The sequence below is a fragment of the Onychostoma macrolepis genome, chromosome 18 (genome assembly GCF_012432095.1).
Source record: "Onychostoma macrolepis isolate SWU-2019 chromosome 18, ASM1243209v1, whole genome shotgun sequence".
NCBI classification, from domain to species: Eukaryota; Metazoa; Chordata; class Actinopteri; order Cypriniformes; family Cyprinidae; genus Onychostoma; species Onychostoma macrolepis.
Window position 1 is genome coordinate 7161504 of NC_081172.1, and position 27794 is coordinate 7189297.

Below are 27794 nucleotides of genomic sequence, written 5' to 3' on the forward strand. Positions count from 1 at the left end.
CTTTTTTTTTTTTGACTCTTTAACCTACAGAGCCACATTCCTGTAGGTTAAAGGACAAGCAGGAGAAAATAATAATAGGCTAAATTGTGCACACGATTTACTAATTCCTTCCCTCGATTTGCTAAATTGAGCACACGATTTATAAATCGAGGGAATGAATTAGTAAATCGTGCACACAATTTAGCAAATCAAGGGAACGAAATAGTAATCGATTTATTTATTTTTTCTTGCATGTCATGTGCGGGGCTCCGTATTAACCTTTACAATTCATGTCCATTATTTATTTTTTTATAACGAACATGATTTGGATAGGTTAAAGATCCAAATCATGTCCATTATTTTTTTACTGTGACAAAAGTAACAAAGTGTCATCCCATTGCGATAAAACAAAAAATGTAAAAACATCAAAACAAAATTTCAAGCCCAGAGGGTTAAAAAAAAGTTACTAGATAGATAGATAGAGAGAGAGAGAGAGAGAGAGAGAGATTAAAGGTTTACTATAACAAACACAAAAATCAAACCCAGAACAATACAAGGGTTAAATACAATTACATGTGTGATGTAATTTAAATAAGAAGATAAAATGGAAATGCCATCTCCATTGTAAAATGGCCTGTTTTCTGATAACCTCTAAAAAGAGTACATATAAAGTGTGTATAAAAAAAACAAATAACATTCTCACAGGGGTTTGGCAACACACTTTCCTTTATTTAAAAAATAGTAGGATTTAAAGAATGCAATTTAGTGCACCACCTAATATATTTATAGTGCTTTACATGTAGCAAAATACTCCACAGGACAAATCTGGGTTCACAAGATATCCGATAACTGCCACTCACCAGGACACTACATTAAACACGCCACTCGAGAGCATACGTTTCTACAGCTTGTATATGCAGTTTACTGGTGGTGGTTAGGATGGCAGTACAAAAATACAGATATGACAGCGATTATGGAACTCAATTACTTTTTAGATCCCTTTTTTACCCCAAGCATACCAAATTAATAGATCATTTTATGGCAGTGTCTGCTAATGGGAGAACAAATTCAATAATTCAATTAGTTGTGCTGTGGTCATTTAGATCATCAATAAGAAAGCTTTCTCACCCCTGCAACACTGTCCATTAAAATAGCAGAATTCAGTACCAACAAATGCCAACATTTCATTCAGATCTACAACTTAATTCTCAAATTAATAGGTACAAAATGAAAAATTAAAACACAATAAATGGGTACAAAATTAGTTTCAAGGACTGTTGAAAAAATATCCCAAAATATACAATCAGATGGCATGGGTGTGCAAGCTTTTAGATGTTCTGGAGATCATTTTTCTGGGCCATCTTCAATATGATAGAAATATAGAGACCTTACCTTTCTGAAAAATTCATGAACTTTTACTTTACAATTGATAGAAATGTGAATAATGTGAATTTGCACGTACTTTATGATAGTATCCACAGATGAAAAACCAACATAAATTAATTCTAATCTGAGATTATGAAATGAAACTATTAAAAAAAAAACGTATCTATGCTTAGCACACCCTTAAAATCAATATGTGACAAAATATATGATACAAAACAAATGACGACATACAACAATGTACAAGAAATAACAAAAAAAATGACATTACAACACTTGTGTTGGAGTATCAAGCACCTCTAGATACTTGACAGACATATTTAGACAGTTAGCAAAAATCAATATCTTCGTTGCATATTAAACCGATATGCCCCAGATGTCATACACATTTGCAACGGTTTATGAGATGATCCGTAGTGAAATGTTTACGTGCATTAAGCTTGACACAAATGCATTGCAAAACATAAAAAACTAACATATTAGCAGTAAAAATGAAAATTGCTAATGCCAAACTCTTGCTGGTTGTTCAACATGATACTGTCATTTAACACTAACAACTCAACATCTGACTATTTCAGATTTAAATATACAATGCAGCCTATAACAGTGGAAAAATATAAAGGAAAAATGAGTATTGTATATACTTTTTGAAAAAGAATAACAGTGAGAGATGGGTTTAAGGACATCTTTCAAAAATTCAAAACATTGGAACAAGGACCAAAAAAACTTTCCGAACTCAAACAATTCCTAACCTTGGAAAGCTTACACGCGGGATTAGTTCACAGGATGCAATTTTGCGGCCAAAGTTTGTAAATCAGTCAGATAAGAGGGTTGGGACACGTCATTGAAGTTTAGCGCGGCGGGGTTAGAGACAGTACACTGAGCAGATGGAGCGCATCAATGCAAACCTAATCAGAGCTAGTGCCGACTAACTCCACCGTGTTCTTGAAGCAAAAATGGGTTTGAAGCCAGATCACCAGGCGTAGCACAAAAAAACATTTTCATTTATGATGGTAATAATGTTGACTGTGGCCTACTGGAGACAGGCTTGCATATTAGAACATTTTCTTGCATTGTTTCTGTTTGCTAGCTATGATGATCACGCGGACTTGATTGAAAAATGCTGTTGATTTCAGTCCTCCTGATATAAATGCCTCAGAACACAAATCCCTTAAAGCCAACGTAAAACACCCTTGACAACCCATTTTACATTTACATGAGTAAAACAGTATGTTCATTGAGTAAATCAAATGTAGGTTGGGACAGGATGTATCCCGACAGTAATGCACCTTTTTTCAAATCTATAATTATTTGTAACATTTAGAAGTTAACCAACATTAAACGAACACTTTTTCAATTGGTAAAAATGGCTGCATAACCTACTATAGTAACCTAAACTGGGCTTCTTTTATATATATATATATATATAAAAAAAGTAAATGGGGTCGATTTTGGCTTCACGTTGACTTTAAATGCTTGCAGGCAGAGTGTGAGTGAATCGAGTCTTTTTCCACTATCGTAATGACCACAGGTGGCTCTTATAGCAGCAGTGTTCAGCGACAGAGTTCCTACACTCATCCAGAGCAGAAGCACTCTTTCCCCTCCATTTCAACACATGGATGAACGTTAGAAGTAGCTGTCGCTTCTGGTCCCAACTGTTTCTTGATATAAAGCAATTTTTCTAAAATACAGTAAACAAAGATTGTGTGTCAGTGAGTGTTTGATGGAATGAGAGGTGTTATTATTTCTCTCTCCATCTCGAGTGCTCTATTACGTCCCTCTCGGTCACACATTAACGACGTGCACACGCCGAGCTCTCAGTGACAGTCTGGATTGGAGACCATCAGATGACCCCACTCTGGTGGTCTCTCAGCCATCATCACGCCCCATCTATTGCTCAGTGATTTTAAACCCCTAAAAACTGTCTGCTGGTGAACACACTTTCACTTCAAAACTTCCTCGTCAAGATGCATTTGCTTCGAAGCAAGTCCCTTTAGGCTGTGTGATACAGAAGCATTATCACCCCATTCAGCAGGAATGTAACCGTTTCAGCCTGATGCTTGAAACTAAAAGACAGATGGAGACAGAAAAAAGCCGAGAGAGACAGAAAAACAGCACGGGCTATAAAGCTGAGGTGTGCGGAAACAGAAACACTGCAGACACTCTTTCTCTAGATGAATTATGGCTGCTGGATTACAGTCTATTATTATAACTAACACTATGACTGTGCTTGTATTTGGTTCTGCTCTGCTGTACTCTATGTGGTTTAACTTTTAATACTTGACTTATATCTTGCAATGAAGCAGTATTGACAATTTTCACAGTTCTGTTGGGTTGGCATTAGTGCTAGATATCCTGCTAGGGATACTTTAAAGAAATGGTTGAAGGAAATTTATGTCCCCTCATGTCACTCTGTACCCTGTGATTTTCTTCCGTAGGACACAAAAGGACAACAGACCACCAATTTAAGTCATTATCTAGCCCACGTGTAATATGTGCCCACAGAACTTGTCAGAAAGGTCAGAACATTTCTGCAGAATTAGAACACCCATCAATCACAAAGTTCTTGCAGCTCAGTGCATTTACATATTAAAAGTAAGACAGTAGTTTGATTATGCATATGCACAAATGAGTATTTTCTTCAGCAAGTAAGTTTTGGAGTGAAGAAAACTTTAAAAACTGTAGAGCACCAGTCTGTCATATGCCATATTATTGCCGTATTTTTCAACCTCCGTTTTAGAGTTTGAAAGCATCAAGTCTGCTTCTGTTGTAGCCACATTCTTCAAACTACTTCCTTTTGTGTCCACGGAAGAAACAAGTCCTACAGATTTGACATGAAGGTGAGTAAATTAATTTGACTCCAAGTCTTCCAAAAACCTAAACGTTACTGTCACAGAAGAAATTCCCAAACATGAACTAGAACTGGAATCTGTATCATTAGGCTTGATATTCTTTGGGGTACAAACTTGGATCCAATGAGCAAAACATGAGGAAAAGCTCTGCCTTTTATACTTGTCTAGTTTACCAACTTTTGTAACCTAACCTAAACTTCGTTCATTGTCTATGCTACAGAGTTTCAGTAGCAGTCTGGTTAAAATGACCTTTTAGTGGTTAACAAAGAGGATGTTTTTGCATGAACGTGGATGGCTGGCTAATCAGACAGTCTGTATATGGAAAAAATGTATTATACTGACATTAGATTGTGATGGTTCTCATCAGAGTGAAACTTTCGACACGTTTCGACGCGTTCTCAAATCACAAACCTTTAAACATAAGAAAAGGCTTATTTCCAACACACACAGACAAACTCAAATTCCTGGTTATACCTCGCTAAACTCTTTCTACCGGCTTCTTCCAATCCTTAGGTGCACAAAAATGACAATTGTGGGGTTGGGGCAAAGTCACTTATAAAAACAAACTAAAAAGTCTCGAGCCGAAATGACAAGTTTTCTGTCTCGTACAAAACCGCATCATGCTAAAATGGAGCTGTTTGTCATTTACACTGTAGATGGAGGTGATGACGAGCGATGCTTTTCAAATTCATCCACCCTGAAGGTTTCCTGTCTGATGTCTTCTCGTCTCGTCTATATGTTGGGGGGAAGGATTTACGTATTAGTAAAGCCACACAGTTTGTTGTCATTATTCTCCTTCCTGCAAACGTTAGTTAGTTCAAGCGTAAAATAAAGGTTCTAGAGGAGATGAAGAAAGTCAGAGGCCTCATGGGGAGGATTCTGGCCAAGAGTCGGTCCTCTCGTTCCTCTCTGTCCCTGGGTCTCTTTGGCAGATGAGCAGATGGGGGAGAAAGAGCGGAAAAGAGACAAACCATGGCTGAAGTCTATACAGGATGGGAAGGTATAAGCTGGGGAATTAATGGGAAGAGGGGTTGGCCAGTGGTGAAAGTTAGATATAAGAGGAGGAGCTGTCCTCCAGAGTCTGTCCCATAATGCACCAGGGCTCCTCCCTTGAGAAACGGCCTCGTTAAGCATCATACTTCTTCCCGCTTCTGTGGATCTGATGGAACAGTGTCATGGAAAAGGCCATTCCCAGGAGCTGGAATGAGAAAATCCAAATGTAAAGGTTAGTGTGAAACACATGAGCTATATATCAGCAAACACAGATGGCAAAAAAACATTGGATATATTCCTAATTAAACACTAGGAAATTCAAGGGGTCACTGGTTGGTCGGTTGGTTGGTTGGCATATGCAGTTATCCCCTGCTGGTAGATGATAGGACTAGACCATAATGTGACCAGCTGGCAAAAAGTGGCTCTCTTGATTGATGGGAAAGCAAATATTTACAGTGTATTTACTATTTAATGCATTAGATATCGTATTGATGTAACAATAAACAATATTTTAACAGCATTTATTAATTAAGAGTTAATTTCATTTTATAAATATGGAAGTCTCACAGTAAATTCATGTTTGTTCATAATATATATTAGCATTAATTTATACTACCTCAGGTTAATAAATGCTGTAAAACATTGTTCTTTATGATATCTAATGTTAACAAATTTAACCTTAATGCAAACTGGTTTTTAAAGCAATGCCTAAATCACCGTTATTTCCTTTTTAAAAACATTTTATTAAAACAGGTTTTTCCATTTTTCTGTTGTTTTTGTTCAGTAAAGGTGGCAGCAAACAAGTCACATACTTTCAGGGCTGCATGCATCAGCCAAGCATCTGCCAGTGGATAGCTTTCTCCAGGTATTACAAACCCTCTTTGGAAAATTGACCTCATTTTTTAGAAAAAGAGGTTTGGTGATGTGGAGCATAGTGTCACGGAGGTAAACGGAAATGTGTTGCAAATATACTGACTCTTTGAAGTTCATTTTTAGATCCATCCTGATACATCAAACACACAGCGGTGGCCGACATTCCACAGTCATTATCTTAAAGCTGCAGAACCTGCAGTTTTTATCACGAGCAGGAAACATTATCAGACTCTGTGTGTGGATTAAATCAGATTCTCTCACATCTTTGAGCTTTAAAGGTATCGCACTGCTGTTTCTTTACACTGTCATTTCCCACAGAAACTGAACTATAAATCTTGGCAGACTCTCACACAGATTTCAGTGTGAGTCTACCGGTGAAGTCTAGGCCCCTAGCAATGTCTGACAACTAGAGATGCACTGTGGTCCCGTAGGGAAAAACTCCTTCAGAATCAATGCGTTCTTAAGAGAAAGAATTACAGTACCATAGTATTATAACGCTTCCTGGACGTTGTAACATGGTTCTACCATGGTATACTTTTACAACATGTACACCATTATTCAAGATGTTTTTAAAAGAATCCCTTATAATAATAACCAATGCAGCATTTATTTGATTAAATTACAATAAAAAAAACAATACTGTGAAATATTACCATCTACAGTAAACCTAAACTTTGTTTAGGTATTACTCGGGTCTTCAGTGTCATGCATGATCCTTCAGAATTCATTCATTCATTCTTTACTCTTACATTTTGATTCATTTCCTTAATTAAAAAAAAAAAAAAAACTTTTGAATCTTATTTTCATTCATGGTACATGAATGGTAATCTAAAATTACAATGGAATATATCAAAGTACCATGGTGCTTTGAGGTTTGTTCAAATCCCTAAATATTGCATTAGCAAGCCCCGCTAATAATTAAAAATGACAAAACACTTACAGAGCACACAGTTTAGCAACTAAAAACCAGATTATGGCTGGCTTTAACTGGATGAGATCTAAGTAAAACACTCGTGATTTTGCCCCAGCTCAGCCCGTGAGGGGGATTATGTGCCAGGCGTTTGCTTACAAGCCTGCGGTCACCTCTTGGTCCACACTGAGAAAAGTACTTAATAAAGACCCCTGTGCACTATTATCCTCAATAAACTGCAGGTAATTACTAACCACAGGCTTACAAGAACTCATGGATTAATCGAGAGGCCATTTTGCCTAATCCAACATGGGCTTCTTTCACTATTTACCACATTTTGTGTTTCTGCCTTGTGATAAATGACTGATTTGGACTTTAACGAACTGTGAAACTGTGAAAAGATACTCTCATGTTCAGTTTGCTAACTTTAAAAGTGACACAGTGGCAAACCTGACAAAATATATATATATATATATATATATATATATATATATATATATATATATATATATATATATATATATAGTCAAACTACTGTTGATGCATGGATCATATTTAACATGTCTCTTCCTAGCTTCTAGGAAAAAATCTGACGTTAACGCAAAGAGCCTCCGCTGAATGTACACACTAGACCAGGCTGCACTGATAATCAAATACATTGAATTCATGGGCTTTCTAGGGCTATAACGAACCGCTGCAAGACATCATGTGGGGCTGACAGGTTCACTTTCTATATACTCGAGTATCAGCAAGCCCTAATGAGCGGTTCACCTTTTCTCTCCTGGGCTGACTGTGGCGCTCCACACATGAGCTTCACTGTTTCAGCAGAACCAGACGAGACAGGCACGCTCATTATCACCCCTGCATTTGACACAGTGATGGCACACACCAGCGTGCACAATCTTACCTGAACTACCAAGATACACATGCCGATGGTTCCAAGTAGGTGCTTATTATCTTCAAGCCACTCTTCAACCTTCTCGTAGCAGCCCTGGAAGACAAGAAGAGTCACGAGATGTGATTTATCTTCTGGGCGAAAGCACTAATACAAACAGATTGTGCACGTTTCACTTTCTAATTTGCTAGTTGTTAATTCTGATCCAGGGAAAATTAGCTCAAGTCCAGCAGTGGTGGAATTGGTTTTGAGCACATGCTTGAGCGAGCGAGTGACTGCTGTGGCTGCATTTTCAACGCGCAGTGACAGAAAAAAAAAAAAAAAAAAAGCACATTCAGCGATTTACTGTATGTGGCTATGCGGAAAAAAAGACACAAAACAGCTTTGAGTTGGCGGTGTTGTGGGCTGCTTTTCACACTAAGGCATTGAAAAGGAAATCCATTTCCAGCAAAACCGAAAACTGTGGCGTAATACAATATAATACTTTCCGATATGGCAAAACTCTTCTGTGCACATAGCCTCAAGTCAAAATTTCCGACTAATTCCTCTTGTTCTGTAAATTTAAAGCAATTTAAGACCTTTTGTTGGCTAGCTGCTTAACTTCTGTGGGAGAAGATAAATTCAACAATTAAACGGCTTATGGTTTCAGACTAACTTGACTACGAATGTGTCCTTGTGTAATTTTCTTCCCTGGAAGACAAGACAAAGGTTTCTGCATTGGAAATCGTGAAATTTATTTGAAATTTTCTCTCGTGGCAGCTTCGCTAACTTCAAGTATGGCTTGTTCTGCTTTAATGAAAGAAGCTTTTGAAAAAAAAAAAACATTGAGAATTCACTAAATGGAAATGCCTCATCTGCAAACACTCCATTAGTACCTCTGTGGTAACTAAAAGCTTCAGATAACGACAATGTGAAAGTTTGACGTGTAACATCATTTGCTGATGTACAGCTCTGTCAATGGCACAAAAAAAACACTCCCTCAAGAGACCATTGCCCTTGCTACAATCTCATTTAAACATTCAGTGCATTAAAATGAGTTTTCATAAGTTAAATCAGCTCCTATAGAAAAGACAAATGCATCCAGTGTCCAAAAGTGAGCAGGAATACATAAAAATACATGACGCTGGCACTTTACAGACGCACTTAGAGCTCCTACCAACAGAGATGTCTTAAATCTATGGCTTTTATACTGCCTTTCATTTATTAATAATAACTCTTTTCAAGGACAGAAGTGAGAAATAAAAGAAATCCTCTCAGTTATTACCTCCTGTCTTTTCTTTGATCCTGTCTCGAATCAGAAATGTTCTTTAATGAATATAAGAGCGACAATTCAAATGTATTTGAAATGGGGATGATTCAATTGAAAGTCATGCATTTGAAATGCAGTTGGTGTATAGTTCACTGGGGAATTATGGCAACATTATCATTGGTTTAAGTGCAGGTGTCCACTCACCCGTGTCCAGAACATGTTGGTGGAGTTGCGGCCACACTCCTGATAATGCTCTTGACAGCAGCGGTCGGGCACCACCTTTTCTTTCAGAGCCTCGTGCCAATCTGTGTAACCAGTTACGCCACAACACTTCCACTGTCACATGGGGGGACAATGATACATTTTAATAATAACCAAATATTAGTGTGTGACAATAGTTTCATTATTTCACAAAGAGTACCTCAGCTTGGATGATATTCCATGCATTTCTCAGCCCAATGTTGTTGTCTGTGTTGTAGAGAGCAAGACCGTCTTTAAGGTCCTGCTTTGCATTCTCACTGACCTGTGAACAGAAGGATAAGTTTATTCATAGACAATAACAAAATGTTGAGAATACCAACATTTCAACCAAACCAGACCAAAACTACATTTGATCATTTTTGACAAATAATAATAAAAAAAGCTTCATAAATGTGTATGTCAACAATAATTCCATAACTTTTAGTAGGGGTGTAACGATACACGTATTCGTATTGAATCGTTCGGTAAAAGGCTTTCGGTTCGGTACGCATTACAAACCGAACAATTCGTTGGACTAAATCGATTACATTTGGCAAATAAAAGAGCTTAAAGTGTGTGAATTATAATGTTTTCAGTGCCAGTGTCTGCCAGTGGCGTAGCGGACAGGCACGCAGGGCACACACTGCGAAAGATCCCTAACTCTTGCGCAAAAGTTTGCACATTGCTTATGTGATATCAATTGGCTCGCCTTCATGGTTTAAATATTTCCAACATTGCGACATAAGCAATTAAACCCCCCACCCACCCCACACGTATCGAAAACGTACCGAACCGTAACACCACTGTGTCGAATCGAACCGAACCGAACCGTGAATTCTGTGAACGTTACACCCCTAACTACTTGGTTACATAGAAATGTATAAACATGATTATATATTTAACAGAATAACACACTCACAACTGCCAAAATGTAATTAACTGTATAGTTTGAAAACTTAAAAATGTATTGTCTATTCAGTTAGTTTGGATGAATGTAAATGTGTAAATATTAGCATTGCAAATAGTGAAAAACAATACGCAAGTCCTAAGAGAAATTTACCTGCTTTTCTATCCTAATAAGCTCTCTGTTTAGTCAATACCTGCCATCGGGTGCTCGACTACTACGCCAAAGTAATATAATTAGCATCATTCAGTGGCTGCCTCTGTGAGTAGAGCGTTAAAAAGCATGCCATCATTGGCGCTGGAAGACAACATACTCATATATACCGCAATGGAATCACTATCATTTCCCCCTCGGCTGGGGTAGATAAATATTTCGTTGGCAGTTTTAATGAGGTGTACGATCTCACATTAGTGGTTCAGTGCACTCTGGCCCAGAGCGACGGAAGTATAGGGTGATTAGAGTTTGACAGAGTGGCGGTCCTGATACAGACGCTACATTAACATCATTTCACCCCAGAGAAAAGACAGAACACCATAACCTAGAATTTCAGGCATATTTCAGTGAAAGATAGTCTCTCACACAGACCTATAAATAAGATATATAGAGATAATATCTGCACTTACAGCTTTAACATTATGATTTATTGTCACGCTTCATATTGCTGTTGTATTTATTGTATTATCACAACATTCACTGTTTTGCTCTGAAAGACTCCGAAGGTTCCTGTGCGTGATGCTAGGATGTTGGGGATGGTTGCTTACTATCACCAAAAAAGCCTATCAAGTTTTTATCATATTCTAGATTCCTTAAAATTCCTATATATGGTTTGGGACCCTTCATCAATGCAAATCCATGGGATCTTTTTTGGCAGTTTTTGAAATTATGAATTAAATCACAGCTCTCCTCAATAACCCCCACGATTTGAGGTATCATTTATGTCCCAGTGAACACACTGGTTAAAATTAATTAGATAAATTAAAAACATACACATATACATACATATACATATACATACACATATACATATATATACAGTATATATATATATATATATATATATATATATATATATATATATATACACACACATATATACACACACATATATATATATATATATATATATATATATATATATATATATATAGAGAGAGAGAGAGAGAGAGAGAGAGATTGATTTTAAATGCACGTTTTGGATAAAAGTATCTTCTAAATGCATAAATATAAAAGTGCAGGGCGAGGTACAAGTATGAGTGATAGTAATGCTTGCCTTCGCAAACAGCACTAATAATATAACAAATTGAAACATTCATGCTGTGAAAATTCTTAGAATGCTGAGGGAAATTTTTTAATGAACAGTATGAAATTTTAATTCAACTAATCTTTCTAATATATGTTGAAATTGGCCTAAAATGTGCTCTGGAGACCTGCATCATGTGAAATGTTTTTTTACATTCTTTCCAGTCATTCCATGATGAAATAAATTCAGCCAATGACGCAGAACGGCTGCAATAACACTAAGTCAAGACAAGATATTAAAAAGCTGGTAGAAGGCATAACGTCTCTCTCGCTGGAGTGTGCACTCATTAGTGCCAGATATTTTTTCAGGCGAGTACGCTGTGTGAGTAGCCACGTTTCAGAATGGAGAGAATAAAAAACGAAAGGTGAATAAGCACCATCATCCCTTCTTTACGGGAAAAAATCTTCAGACCTCCAAGTCTCATTATACAAGGATACATCAAAGCACACTCTCAACTCCATCAGGGTACACTGTGACATCACTCCTTTCACGTCCTGCTTGGAACACATGATGATCAGAACTGTTTGGTAATGGCTGTTCTTTCATACCTAAATAAAAGCGTCCCAATTACCCAGCACACGAGACTCCATATCCCACACGGTTCAATTACAATTAGGCTCAGACTTACAATAAATTCTTAATCAGCTTGTGGCTGAAAAAGTCACACAATTCTGTTCATCCTGTTCAAACAGCAAAATAGCATGTCTAATGGAGGGATGTTACATGTCCGACTAAGCCTCCCTAATGCCATGAGCCGAGTAGGATTCCTAGAAAACTGCATTTTATTTTTTAGGCAAAAATTAATTTTCTTGTCTAAGATGCTAATTAAATACTTCAAAGGTTTGTGCGTAGTAGAGAAATTAATGCTTTTGTTAAGCAACGATGCATTATATTAATCAAAAGCGACAGTAAAAAGACATTCAAATTGTTTTAAAAATACATATTTCATATAAATACTGTTCTTTTGAAATGTCTATTAATTAAATAATTCTGTGGAAAAAAAAAAAAAAAGTTTCCACAATTTCAATTGGCCTTTAAACGGTTTTCAAAATTGATAAAAATGTTTCTTGAGCAGCAGATCAGCATAGTAGAATGAGTTCTGAAGGATCATGTGACACTGAAGACTGCTGAAAATTCAGATATCTTCCACCACAGGAATAAATTACATTGAAAATATATTGAAACAGACAGATTTAAAAAAATGTTAATTTCACAACATTACAGTTTTTACCGTATTTTTAAACAAATAAAAAAACTTTTGAATGATATGAGGTTAAGCAATGAGAAAACATCTTAGCAATAGCCTTTAAAGTGCCTGTAATTAAAAAAGAAAAAAAGATATCCATCTAGTAATCACAAACCTCTGGAAAAGTTATTGAAAGTCATGGTTGAAATGCAGCAGTCATGTCAAATAATCTAGTCATCTTTCTTCTCATCCAAAAACCCACAAACAGGGCGGACTCTGTGGAGGACTCCGAAACAACTCAGTTTTCTGACAACAAAAGGGAATCTGTCCTATCCTCAGAGGCGAGAGCTATCTGCAATGATAAATATACTGTCACTGAAATGAAAAGTATTGATAAGGTGGTGCTCTGCTCATATTCTGCCACAGTCGCCATCTTGCAAGCCCTAAGGGACGAGCTATGCTAATGAAACATACTGTTAGAAGCATCATATTATGCAGAAAGTTAATTAGTTCTTCTCCCAGACAATGAGTTCATGGGAAGAGTGCCAGTGTGAATGAAAGGTTACTGTAAAGAAGCCCAGACAGGACTGTCAATCTAAATCAAGATGGATGAACTGCAACCCAATTGTTTAGCAGTATTGTATCCTTTTTGGGACATGAATAGAATAATATGCTGCACAACTGGGGCCAAATTAATAGTTCAAGGGTTTGAAATGTAAAACTGGAAATGGTGTAGAAACAATTTTCACTCAGAAAAAGTTAAATTTTTAATTTTAAAAGTAGCATGCTGAATTGAATGTGAAATTCTGAAGTTGAAAGTTAATATTTTCTTGTATAACAAGCTTTATTTTACAGTGCATTATTCCCCTTTAAATTCACTATTACATATTATACTTGTCCTCAAAAAGCAAAAGGAGCATGTGTTTCCCATGGTCTGTGGCTGCTTGTTGCTAATGCATAGCTCATTAGGAGTTTGTATACCTGGCCTTGGGTTGTGTTTAAATAATGTCTGTCCAGTTGGATACAGTCTCATGAATGGACGGTCCAAAGTCATTTCAGCCAGCACAAGCATCTGGATCGCGTGAATGACCTAGTGGCTCTTGGTGTTTGATTTGTAATCATTCCTCTCGTTAGTTTCCTATGTTCTCAGGCAACATGTGAATGTAAAGATGTTGGTGTTTGTTTGGGAATTTGAAGGTTTGACCTTAGGTTCAGATGTTAGATGTAGCTAATAGATGACACTTCTGTTTCTCACAAAGTTCCAAGATGGCGCCGGTGTACGTGGCATGCCGACTGGTTTCTCTGCTACTTTGTGTTGTCTCCGTTTTTCTATCGGTGTCAAACTGTTACTCCCCTCTGGTCTATGATTGCCAGTTACTTCTGGATATTAAAGACTCTGTTGTGACCTCCTATAACTCAGAGTTAGTAAGCTCTGTGGCCAGACCGCAATCGTGTTTTCCAAACTCTATCTTGGATATTCCAGATTATCTGCGCAGATGGCATCCCGATATTTCCCGGTGAAAGAGTCGCAGGAGACGCGGGAAACACGGAGGGGTTGCTGTCAAACTGAAAGTGGAGTTGCGCGTGGGCCGCGTTTCCAGCTTCTTCTGTATGACGCGGAACTTAGGCGGTGGCCGATGTGCTGTCTGGCGCTGGCTGGATCATCCTGCTCGCTGGCTTCGACCCATTCTCCCGGATTCTCCACTTTCGATCTCTCGCTACCCACCTCTCCGTGTTCGCCGCGGTGAAGTCAATCTTCAGAATATTCGCTCATTGAACAGAGCCTCTACTCCTGTCATCTCTCCACCGCCTTCCAGGATGGCTCTGATTAATGCTTGGTCAATAAGACGTTTTTATGAAATTACTTTTTCACTACTCAAGCCTTGGATTTTATGTTCATCACAGAAACTTGGATGAGGGTTGGTGATCTGAGACCTTTCTCTGACTTATGTCCAGCAGGCTGCACATTTTTTTAATTTGCCCCGCTCTTCAGGCCGCGGGGGCGGTATAGCGGTAATTGAAAAAAAACAGTTTTAGTATCCAGTCGCCCTGTTCTGTCTGCTGTTTACTGTAGATTTGAAGTACAGTTGTTGCAACTGGAATGGAATGATCCTGTTTTGTTTACGTTGGTATATTGGCCCCCTCACTTAGTTAAGGATTTCATAAATGAATTTACCGCTTTTATGGGTGATTGTATAACAACGTATAACAACGTATAACAATATACTTCTGCTAGGTGATTTTAATATACATGTGTGCTGTGAGTCTAAACCTCAGGAAATGGAGTTTCTCAGTCTCATTGACTACATTTACATGCGCACGAATATTGCGATTATTTCCAATAATCAGAGTAAGGACTTAATCGCATTATAATGTTTACATGTCAAGAGCAAAGATCTTACTCCCGTTTACATGCAATTTTCATTATTCTTATTATTCGCTAAGAATTGTGGTTAATTTTTTTACTGCCATAATTCACATACCCCACTGGACAGCACAAATGATGAACTCAGAACTCAGACCAGTGTTACTGGTCGCTGTTTTAATTTATTTACGTCTAATGCATAATGATTTTGTATGGCTGTATTCCACGCTTTTTCAGCGCCATAGAAATATGATAGAATATGTTTGCCTATATGCTGCCGTCGCGTTCTACTCGCCGTTTCTGGATGAGGGTAAGGAACAGAGACTGCTGGCAGCTTGTTGTGTTTTCCTCAGAATGCGATGCTTTCTTCCCCTCCATCATTTCTAATCTCTGTATTATTACAGGTGCGTGTCACGTTATTTATGTATGTCACAAGCGCATGCACACAATACTGCGATTAAGGCGTTTACATGCCTGTATATTTCGATTAAAATCGGCGTACGCCACCTATGTTAATACGATTATGCTTGCTGCGATTATGAGCTTAATCGCATTATTTAGATCGAAGTATTGCGTTTACATGAGGTAAAGATTAATCGCAATATTGTCAAAATCTCGTTATAATCGCATTAAGAGGGTGCATGTAAACGCACTCATTGATTCATTCAATATGGTTCAGTGGGTGAAAGATCCTACACATACTCACGGACATACATTGGACTTGGTTTTCTCTCATGGTTTTTCTATTACTGATGCTCAGGTTTTTGATACTTCGCTCTCAGATCATATGCCTGTATTATTTATGTTGCCTTTTTCTAGTTGTGCTTGTAGCTGTTCTTGGAGTCATTTTTACCTGACTTGGATGCTGAATAGCATCTTAGTCTGTTTAATACTGCCAGCTCAGAAGTTTTGAATAGCATTGCTCCTCTTAAGCCTAGGAAGTCAAAAATTAAAACTGAACCATGGCTCAATGATAACATCCGCTCTCTGAGACAAGCTTGTAGAAGAGCTGAACGAAAATGGAAAAAGGATCAATTGCAAGTTTCATATGAAATGCTTAAAAGATTATTTTGCTACTTTTCAGAAAGCAGTGAAATCTGCGAAGTCTAAGTATTTTTCTAATTTAATTGCAAATAATCATCATTGTTCTAAAGCCTTATTTTCTGTGATAAATTCTGTTTTACATCCTCCTGTAAATGTGATTTCAAATCCCTCACTGTCATTATGTGAAGGCTTCAAGGTTTTTCTGTGATAAGATTAATACTCTGAGATCTCAGTTGCAACCACTTGCTAATGTTTCACCTGAATTTTGCTGCTCTTCAGCCATATGGAGTGCTTTTGTTCCAGTTTCTCTCCAGTCTCTCAAAAGAAATTATCGACCATTTGAAACCTTCTTTCTGCTCTCATGATGTTCTCCCTCCACGTATTGTAAAACTAATTTTTGACTCGGTTGGACCTTGTTTGGTGTCTTTTCTGAATAAATGTTTAGTTTCAGGGACTATACCTGATAGCCTCAAAGAAGCTTCTGTGACACCTCTTCTTAAGAAACCTTCTATTGATGCTAGTAAATTAAATTTTCGACCCATCTCAAATCTTCCGTTTATCACTAAAGCACTGGAGAAAACTGTGTTTATTCAGCTTCAGTCTTTCCTTAATGCAAATCATATTTTTGAAACTTTCCAGTCTGGTTTTAAGCCTCTGCATAGCACAGAGTCTGCTTTATTACGGGTCCTTAATGATACTTTGTTGGCGACTGACTCTGGTGACTCCTAATTCTGTTGGACTTAACCTCGACTTTTGATACAGTTGATCACAAAATTCTCTCATCTCAACTAGAATATTCTGTGGGCATCAAGGGAACTGTTCTTAGCTGGTTCAAATCATATTTAACAAATAGAAGTTTCTCCGTCAGATTGGGTAATTTTTCTTCATTCCTGCTAAACTTTCCTGTGGAGCGCCACAGGGTTCTATTCTCGCACCCATTCTTTTTTTTCTTTGTATTTACTTCCTTTGGGCTCTACTTTTAGAAAGCATGGTGTATCAATTTCACTGCTATGCAGATGATACCCAAATTTATCTACCTCTGAAACGAAATAAACATGCTGCTCTGGAATCTCTTTTCGCATGCCTGAATGAAGTGAAAACGTGGTTCTCTGAAATTTTTTTTATTTCTGAATGAATCAAAAACCGAGGTTATAGACTTTGGCCCTAGTGAAAATTGAGGGAGCAGAAGTATCGATCTGGAATACCTTGCTTCTTTTACTTCTTCCTGTATTAAGAACCTAGGTGTTTTCTGGGATCAGAGTCTTAAATTTGATAAACAAATAAATGCAGTTATTAGTTCATGTTTTTTTCAGCTTCACCTTTTCTCCAAAATTAAATATTTTCTCTCTGTGAAAACTTTAGAGATTGCTATCCATGCGCTCATTACATCTCGCTTGTACTACTGCAATTCTCTTTATTTTGGCATTTCTAAATCTTCCATCACTCGTCTCCAATTAGTACAAAACGGCACTGCTAAATTCCTCAAAGGACAACGTAAATTTGATCATGTTACTCCAATTTTGAAATTGTTGCATTGGTTACCTGTGCATCTTAGAATTGAGTTTAAAATTCTTCTCTATGTTTTTAAATCTATAAATAATCTGGCACCGAGCTATTTATCTGATCAACTTTATCCTTACAATCCTATACAAAATCTGAGGTCTAGTGATCAAAGACTTCTCTCTGTCCCCAGATCACGGTTAAACATAGAGGGGATAGAGCCTTTGTGGTTGCTGACCCTAGGCTGTGGAACAGCCTTCCAGCCTATATCAGATCAGCACAGTTTTTAAATCATCTCTTAAAACCTATTTATTTTCTTTGGCTTTTAATTCAGTTTATGGTATGAATCTGAGGTTTGCCCTGTGTTCTATGTCTTAAGTTTGTTCAGCACTTTGGTCAGCCATGCTTGCAGTTTTTAAATGTGCTATATAAATAAAACAAACTTGAACTTAAACATGACATCATTATCTATACCAATAATTTTTGGGTTGAACTGGGAGTGGAAACGAGAGTGAATGGTGATATAGAGAGGAAACTGTGTGCTTTTCTTCAAGTCTTGTGTGTGTTTGAGTCTCCAGAGTGTGGACAGGTTTGTCATATTGCTGCCCTGGGGGCTTGGGTTTGTGGAGATGTGTAAGCACAATGTGTGTGTTGAGGAAAGCCTGCTGTTTACTAAAGAGAGTAGAGGAAGATGAGGTCAGAGAGAAGATTCGTCCATCACCTCTACTATGCCAACAAAAAAGTTTTGAGCAATTTACAGTCTGTAAACACATACCCTTAAATCCCAACTTAAAAGGGATAATTCAATTTAAAAAGGAAAAGGTTTTGTTTATTTGCTCAAGTCGTTTCCCAACTACATGGTTTTCAATGGAACTCAAAAGGTCAAATCTGGCCACTCTTTTCAACAAAGAACAGACCAAAATTAAGTTATTATTCATTGGTTAGCTCTCCTTGTAGAGCTTTTTGGCCACTCTTTTCAATTATATTTAAAATTGTACGAGGGCTGTCAAGCTTCAAAATGTCAAAAAACAAAACTGGTCCATATGACAATAATATTGCAAGTCTTCTGAAGTCATACAAAATCTTGATGTGATGAACAAACCAAAATTAAGCTGTTTTTCATTGCTTAGCTCTCCTAATAGGAATTCATAAGTTTATGAGAATAGTGAGTTGGATCATTTCGATGAATTAGTCAATCCAGTTCACAAAACAGATCTGACTGATTTGTTTATTAATCAAACTCATGTTCAACTCGCTGACTCAACGATTTTCTTGAAGTAACAGTTAACAGCCATAAAGTGGGAATATTATCAGCTAATAGCTTAAATTGACTTCAGAAGATTTGATATAAAGTGTGCATATAGACAACTTGTACTATGTTCATATCTTTTTGCACGCTAATTCATATGTATTTTACATTAAAAGAAAGACCAATACATTGTTTAAAATTCCTCTATGCTGGAAGAAAAAAAGATAGTAATATCGGTTTGTAATAACACGAGGCTGAGTTAGTATGTGCGTTTTCATTTCAGATTCATGCAAATCGTTTGAGATATTTTATAAATGTAGATAAAAAAACTATTGCAAAATAATGGTGTTTCCATTCACCCATGTTATGCGACTAAAACGTAATTTTTTCCTCTTATGATAAGTCATGACGACAAATGTTGGTAGTTTTACTTATATCGCAGCCACCACACTAGCCATTATTTTTAATCGAAGGAGATGTAGGCATGTATCTTTAGAGGAGGAGCGCAGAGAGCCGCTTCTGGGCCACTTCTGAAAAGTGCCACGGCACGGCTGGTATAAATGCAAGCATTGACTAGAGTGTTAGGAGTTATTCCAAGCAATAATGGCAAAGAAAGCCCCTTATGCCTAAGAGCGCCCACGTAAAACCATCTCATGTGTGCGTAAAACTTTTTTGCGTTATATGTGAGTTTTTGCAAAATTTATGCATTTCCATTGGGCATATTTTCAATTCGCGATTTGAAGGGTAATGGAAATGCAGCTAGCGGCTGAATTTTCATTTTAGAATGAACCATCCCTTTAACAACCATTTCCACATTGGAAATAATGTTCCATAAGTGCACGTAAGAGCCGACTGACATAACTGTCATGGGATGGTAATTTTCAGCCCAGATGATGGGCCAGACTCTTGATCAGCAAGGGAAAGTCTGGCCATGCTGCGAGCTGGCAAGATACGCACAGCGTGGGTCCTACTGTCACGCCGTCAGGTGCTTTGAAACCTGGCCCGAAGTCCTCAAAACCCTGGCTAACCGCCTCACCTGTTCAGGCGGTTTACAAGACACTTTTGCTGCTTTAAGCTCATGAAGTGGAAAATGGCTGTTTATATAGTCAAACCTGACATAAATCATTTTAACATTGGCACATTCATTGTTGATTTGTTTAGTGCAAGTAAATTGGTTTAATTCTGAGCTAAAATCAGCAAGCAAACAAGCAACCGCAATAATACTGCCACATGAGATCACAAGCCTTACTCTCCCAGAATCACCTTGTAAATTGAAAATAACAGGAAATACAATAGGGACCAGTGTTTTGTTCGACTAAATTATGATACGAGTTTGGGGACCTTTAAAATGGACTTGGAGTTTTACCTCATTTCAAAGACACTCTCAATCCACTCCTTGCACATGTGGGTCACTACTCATTTTTAGAGCATCCCTAATTGTGTTGCACTTGCCCATGTAATGGTAAAACATTAGAGGCTAAAAACTGTGAGTCATCTACGGATTAAACCATAGCCACAGCTGAGGCAGCGAAAGTGCGCGGTAATGCTCTTCATCTGTCTCTGTAAGCCTATCCGAAAAATCACGCTACTGTGCTTCCCCCTTTTCAAACCAGCTAATATGGCTTCATTTGGCCGCCGTCCTGCGGCACACGCGCAAGAATGAGGTCATGAGCGTAAAGACGGATGCTCTAATCTGGTGCCTAGCCTTCGCCATCTGCTGCAGTCAGATGGTGGGTCACTGCAGGCCCCACGTGTGTGCTTTAATCCACAGCGTTCACGTACTCACTCACGTACCTCTCAGTGAGGTGGAGACCTACTATACCTCCGTTTCACCAACTTATCAGCAGGAGGGAAGCATCTTGCAGAGTTAAAGATTGAGGAAGGCACAAAACATTAAAACTGAAACTCTACAGATCTCACATTATGAAGCTATAATAATGACAAATAGATTTGAATTTTGTACATTTGACATTTAACAAATTAGTTTTAGTGGCATATTTACATTAAATATACGTATTATTAATTTATACATGCAAGTATTACTCCAATCTTTAGTGTCACATGACCTTTCAGAAATTATTCTAATATGCTGATTTTGTGCTCAAGAAACATTTCTTATCATCATCACAGTTTAAAATGCTTGTGCTGATTAAAATGTTAGTGGAAACAGTGTTATTTTTTTCAGGATTTTTTGATGAATATTTATTTAAAATAGAATTTCTCGTAATAATGTAAAAGTCTTGCTGTCATTTGTGGTCAATTTAATGCATCCTCAATTATAAAATTACAGCCTCAAGGTTTCAGACATAGTAAATTCAAAATTCTGCATTCAAATATTTTTACAAAATAATTCAATTTTATTAAATGTCACGTCAAAAATCCAAATTTACAAAATTTAAATCTAGCTCTGTAAATCCTGCCCATTACTATCTGAGCAAAATGCTTGGCTTTAACTTTGTTGTTTGTACAGAAAAAGTGTGGTTTCATACACTGCCAGCGTGACTTTTTCCCTCAGATGTGATAATGAATGCCTTGTGATTTGGAGATCAAATAATGGAGTCAATTAAACATTCCTCTGATCGCTCACGCCATTCTGTTCGGATGGAGCAGCAGGTTTTGAGTGACGACGATACCCCTTGCCGCCCAATTCATGTGGTAGAGAAATGAAAGAGACGTGCTCACAGCCTTGTGCATTTGATACAAATCTCTATATCTCATCTTCCCTCGCTCCTCTCTGAAGTATCTCCCACATCACGTTGTGTTAAAGGTCACATAGGCATCTTATATCGGTAGTACGAACAACATCAATACATGGCTAGGGGTATCAGAGTGGTCTTTAAAGACTAATACATGATAGGTACACTGCTTTCAGCCTAGCTTTCATTATATGAAGATACAACCTTTAGTCTGCACAATGGAAAAAAAGTTTGTGTCTGCAGAAACAAACTTATACAGACAAGAGCAAGAAAGTCTTACGCTTGAAAAAAATGTGGCGTTCATTTTGCCACCAAAACACAGCCTCAGTTTGCAGTCCACGCTTGAGTGTGAGTTACACGCTCTGATAAGACAACTAGGCAGTTCTCGTACCTTGGAGATAGGCAGATCCTAATCTCTAAATGGATTGTGGGTAAGTGAATTACTTTAGCTTCCACAGAGAGTGTGGCAAACGGAGTGAATAATGAACCACCCAGAAATCCTTGACGGGATTTAACACCTCCTAGCATCCTGCCATACATTTGGGAAGCGCCCTTGAAAAGGAGACTGTGCAGTGCACACTCTGAAGCATCTGTTTGGTGACACTCACGACTTCATCAAAGAGGAAACAGGACCTCCGCGTGCTCAGGGTGGGTAGTAATCCACCAGGATCTGAATGGTGTCAAAAGGTCAGACTTCCCTGTTTTAGACATTCCAGTTGGCACCGTATCGCTTCCAGTTGTGTGCGTGTGTGCTGCCCCGAAGGCCATGAGAAAGAGCCTGAACGCTGAGGCAGGTGGAAGGATTGACCGAGAGAGAGAGCTCAGCGCCAATTACTTGGTGACAACTGGCCTGGATTAGGCCTTGTTGTGTGGGGTGACCTCTGACCTTTGAGTGCTCGCCTGGTGATGAAAACTCTTAACCTGCACTGCTCAAGACAAGAGAGGCGGCTGTTCTTTAAAGAACTCGATGACCTGATTAAGCTTGGGAAATGGGATGAGCATCGAAAGAGTTTTATGCAAAGTTTATGGGGATATTACAAAAAATGGTTGACAGAAACAACAAAATGTGCATAAAAAAATGTATGTGTTTGCTCAAGGTGGATCTTTTTTGTTATGTAAGAATACAATGAAAATACATTACCGAATCAATAACTGATGTTTAAATACACATCTATGAGGATTCTGCACTAATTAGATTGCATGTGGGCGTGGCTATACAGCACAATCCAAAATCTTCAGCAACACATTTGCTTACAGATTTTAATCGTTTGATGATTTACGTTATGCCTGGTTAGGATAAGGTGCAATTTGATGGGATTGTTCCATCTACCATGCAAAATCAAAGCAGAAGAATCTGCCACTAATTAGAGATTAGATAGTGGGATTTGTATGGAAATACAGTAAAATCATTTGCAAAATATAAAACTGGTGAACAGGCTTACCTTATCAGAGTAGACGAAGAAAAGAATGAGCAAAATCAGCTCAGCCAGCAGTATAATCAGCAAGACAATGAAGAACTGCAGGAAGAAAACACACAAAAAAAGGAAGTGAGGGATACGATTGAGAGTGAGAAAGACATAGGGAAAGACCTGTCTGAATGAATCATCTCAGCTTTCTACACTCACTCTCTCCCTCTCATTCTATTTCACTTCTTCAGCTAAATATTTACACAGCCTTCCACACAGCATGTGCCTGTCAGCCAGTAAACATTATTTCGCTGAGTGCTCAGTACATTTTCCAGTCATCTCCTGATGACCATTTCTGTCAAAGTCCATCTGAAACACAGATTCGAGCCATCTGAAAGCCTTTAAGACACTTGTTTATTGAACCTCGACATTGACAGGTCCGCAAAATAAGTTCCCTTCCGCCATTAGAGGAGGGCGAGAGTGATTGTGTTGACTATGTGCAGCCTCGCCAACCGCTGAATGACAATGTGTGTACATGTCTGGTCTGCCACGACTCTACTCGCTGGTCTGGACCATATGGGGTACGTAAATAGAGCAAAGTTGAAGGAATGGATGTGAAGACTGCAAAAGCTTTGAAGGTTCTTCCTTCCTAGACCTCTGGGGAAGAGAGCGCAACACCACATCCAGAAACATAGGGATGGCTCCTTAGATCTCAAACCCAGTGACGTGAAAACTCTTCTCTGATGTCTCACTCTCCCTCAGAGCCACGGACACGGCGTATATACAGAGCAGATAGCGAAATCTAAAGGTCAGGCCATTCGAATTTACACCGCTCCTATCTAATAGGCATTTAGGGAACCATAGGAACTGGAGATTGACATTAAAAATTAATAAGCAGGGAGGATTCTGGGGTTGACAGGATTTGTGGATTTTCCCAAACGACTCTTCCTTCACTAGTACTGAATATAAAGCCTTTCTTTTTTTTTTTTTTGCAAATTACAGTAAATAAAATAAACGAAATGAAGCTTGTTTGGAATCACATGCCAAGTCCACAAGAAGATAGCATAGTACTTAATACTCGTTTACCAGAACAAAACAATATGACGTGTCGCATGCATTTTTCACTTCTGCAAATGACAGAAAAGCATGCAAGTCCTAACCTTTTTCAATTAGACTGTGGTTAACACCATTAGCAGAATGGGGAGAGAAAGTGAAAATGAGTTTAAAATCAAAGAGAGATTGGGGGGAAAATAGAGAGGCATGTGGTTTAACTCTAGTTCTGAACTAAAACCCCTGAGTGCAATGAAGAGACACATTTTGCAATGCAGATAATTAGCAAACCTCTCTGGTAACAGTTTACTTTAAGCCTGTATATATAATGCATTATAAAAGGTATTCATAAGGCCACTTCACATCCTGACAGGGCTTATTTTGGGATAATGACTGGCCAGCTGTATATTACCCCACTTTTTACACAGCTAAATAAATAAATTAAACGACATGAAAAGTTAATTTTGGTTGAAATGATTGTTTTATGCGAGAAGAAAGAGACTGCAGACTAATACTAGAGCTATGAAACTAGCACAAGAACTGGAAATTGACTGGAAAAACAGTCGATTATACATTTTGTAAAAATAGTTGTATAATGTGTACAATGCTGTGCCTGACCAACAGAATCAAGTATTCCAGAGAGTTGTGTAAATTATACCTTATATTTTTTATATCTAATTTATATCATATATATAAAAATAAAAAAAATAAAAAAAAGAGTTCCACCTTTAAATAGTATAATGAAATATAGAGCAATCTAATGTACTTGAATCCATTTTTTAATGCATTACACACAAGGGATAGTTCACCCACAAATGAAAATTCTGTCATTAATTACTCACCCTCATGTTGTTCCAAACCCGTAAGACCCTCGTTCATCTTCAGAACACAAATCAAGATATTTTTGATGAAATCAGATAGCTCTCTGACCCTGCATAGGGTCACAAACGTAGTAAGAACATCGTTAAAATAGTCCATGTGACATCAGTGGTTCAACCGTAATTTTATGAAGCTACGAGAATACTTTTTGTGCTTAAAAAAAATAAATAAATAACTTTTTGTTCAACAATCCTACCCCTCCAAATCATGTATTCCGCCATTATAGAGAGTACCACGACTCATGTGCACTTCCACGTCAGCAGCACCATGCACATGCGTCATGATACTCACTAGGGATGGCGCTAGGGTTACGTGGAGGAGAAGAATTGATGAATAAAGTCATTATTTTTGTTTTCTTTGCACACAAAAATTAACCACTGATGTCACATGGACTAACGATGTTCTTACTACCTTTCTGGTTCTGGGAACATTTCAGTTACGTTGCTGTCTATGCAGTGTCAGAAAGCTCTCAGATTTCATCAAAAGTATCTTAATTTGTGTTTTGAAGATGAATGAAGGTCTTACGGGTTTGGAACAACATAAGGGTGAGTAATTAACGACAGAAATTTCATTTTTGGGTAAACTATCCCTTTGAAGGTATAATTATAATGCAAAACTATTACTGTGGTTCAATTACCCACAAGCACATATAAAGAAATGTATAAAGTTGTAAAGACTAGACATCACAAGGTTAAAAGGTAAGTGCAAACACTTTCTTCTCACAACAGGCCGTTACTGTGTTTTTACACCTCAGGAGTGTAAAGTGTGTAGGTGTTGTATAACTTACACTCAGAAGCAGGCACTTGTTTTCCTTGATGGCACCCAGGCATCCGAGGAAGCCCGTCACCATGACGATGGCGCCTATGGCGATAACCATGTTGGCAGCAGAGAGAGAGGGGAAGGAGGGGGAGAAGGTGGCGAAGCTGCCTTGAGACACAGACAGCCAGATTCCAACTCCCAGCAGCCCACAGCCACACAACTACAGAGAGAAGCAACAGATTTATGAGATATTGATGCATTCTGGAACATTGATTCAGAGCGAAAGCTGTTGTTCGGAAAAACAACATTCATTATGCACCACAAATGCTAACTGAAATGTAGCTTTCCTTCGCATGACGTGCTTCTGCCTCAAACTCTCTGTAAAGTCTGCAGAAGCCCAGTGGGAAAAGTTCAAGAGAATCAACAGAATAGTTGGGCCCTATGATTTCCGCGATGTGGAAAACGTGGACAGAAATGTGGAACCCACAGAAAACGGAATTTACTATATAACGCAGAATGTCATAGAATTAGTCAAAGTTTGGATTAATTCATCAAAATTAGGTTATTACACTTAAATCAAAACACATAATGGACTAGTGTCTGTGAATATTTAGCCACAAAAATATGCGTGTCCCTGTGTGAATGAATGGCGCAGACGCGCGGTTTCGTTAACTACACACATACTGAAGTGCACGTGCTCGCAGTGTTTTCAGTGTCTGCCGTCTCACTAAATGAGGACAAAAACACATGAACAACATCTCTAGAACTGCACATTTTACTGTTTCATTTGAGAAAAACTATCGTCATTTCATACGCATAGAAATTCAAAGTTCTTCACAGCAACTCAAAATAAAAGCTTGGTTTAACTAGAAGACATTGTGCCAGAAATATATTACTATAGTTCAGTAGAATGTACGTAATGCTACTTCTACTACTATTACTACTATAATTATTAAAACTTTATTTTAATAAATCCCCTTTGTTTACCAAAAAATAAAGTTAGTTTTTCATTAATTAAATAAATTTCATAGGGCCCTAAACATATCATTTTTGTAAAACTTTTAAATTTGTATAAGTTTCATTATTTTAATTAATTAGACATGCTTTTTGATTAATACAATTTATTTAACCATTAAAATGGAGTCCAGAAAAATGAAAACGGAAAAAATGGAATTTGGAAAAAAAATAAAAAAATTTGGGAAAAATAAAACTGATTTCATAGGGCCCTATAGTACAGCACATTTTGATATGGCAACAGTTTGGGGCAATGGTTCCCAACCACGCTCCTGGAGGCCCCCCAACACTGCAAGTTTTCCTTGTCTTAATCAAGCACACCTGATTCAGATCATCAGCTCATTAGTAGAGCTTCAGGTCCAAGAGACAAAGGTCAGACAAAGGGAAGATGCAAAATGTGCAGTGTTGGGGGGCCTCCAGGAACGTGGTTGGGAACCACTGCTCTAGGGGACACAAACACCCTGCCATCTTGGTCCCTTGAGAGCCACACCATGATTTTGATAACACACAGAAGACTGACCATTGACATTTGTGTGCAGACACAGAGTCCAGCTGAGTGAGTGCAGTGACGAATCTGTAATGTTTATAGGAGCTTCTGATTGACAACACAGAGAGAAGAGGCTGTTTACCCATCAATCTGCGATAAGGGCACAAAGTGATGCCTGCAGAGATGACGAGGAAGAAGCGGCTGACATTTCCTTCGCTGTTATTGGAATATCCAAAGCAATCTCCTCGTGAATACAAAATCACACCCGGCACTGATAAATTGACGGGGGCCACGCGGCAAATCAAAAAGCATCACGAGTGCCTTCCCCGGGTGAATGCTGTTGTCACTGAAGTGTAAGCATGTTCGACAACCGACCAATGGCGCAACAGCGATAAAAGCAAACCCGACAGTCGCATCCTCGATTTTTCTGATGTTGTAAATTATTAATCGCTGTTACATGTGCTCTCATTCGCTTTCAAGCATAATCTAGGCGGTTAGCTGAACTGCCTGACAATGCCTTTGAGATTGAAGCAGCAAACTTGAGGACAGAAACTCAGTGAAACAAATTCCTTCAGTCATAG

General features: G+C 38.1%; 1 protein-coding gene across 4 annotated transcripts in view; it reads right to left on the minus strand.

The window, feature by feature from the left end:
• Positions 1-662: 662 nt before the first annotated feature.
• Positions 663-27794, minus strand: part of tspan9a (tetraspanin 9a) — a 190253-nt gene continuing 163121 nt past the window's right edge. For 3 of the 4 annotated variants that reach the window (XM_058751015.1, XM_058751013.1, XM_058751014.1), the window contains 6 exons: positions 25741-25932; positions 23061-23135; positions 9556-9657; positions 9339-9470; positions 7898-7981; positions 664-5412 (listed from right to left, as the gene is read on the minus strand). In XM_058751015.1, coding sequence (XP_058606998.1) covers positions 5341-5412; positions 7898-7981; positions 9339-9470; positions 9556-9657; positions 23061-23135; positions 25741-25932 — 657 coding nt within the window. In that variant the 3' untranslated portion in view covers positions 664-5340. Of the gene's footprint in view, positions 5413-7897; positions 7982-9338; positions 9471-9555; positions 9658-23060; positions 23136-25740; positions 25933-27794 lie in introns of all 4 variants that reach the window. The other variant, XM_058751012.1, reaches the window with a different exon arrangement.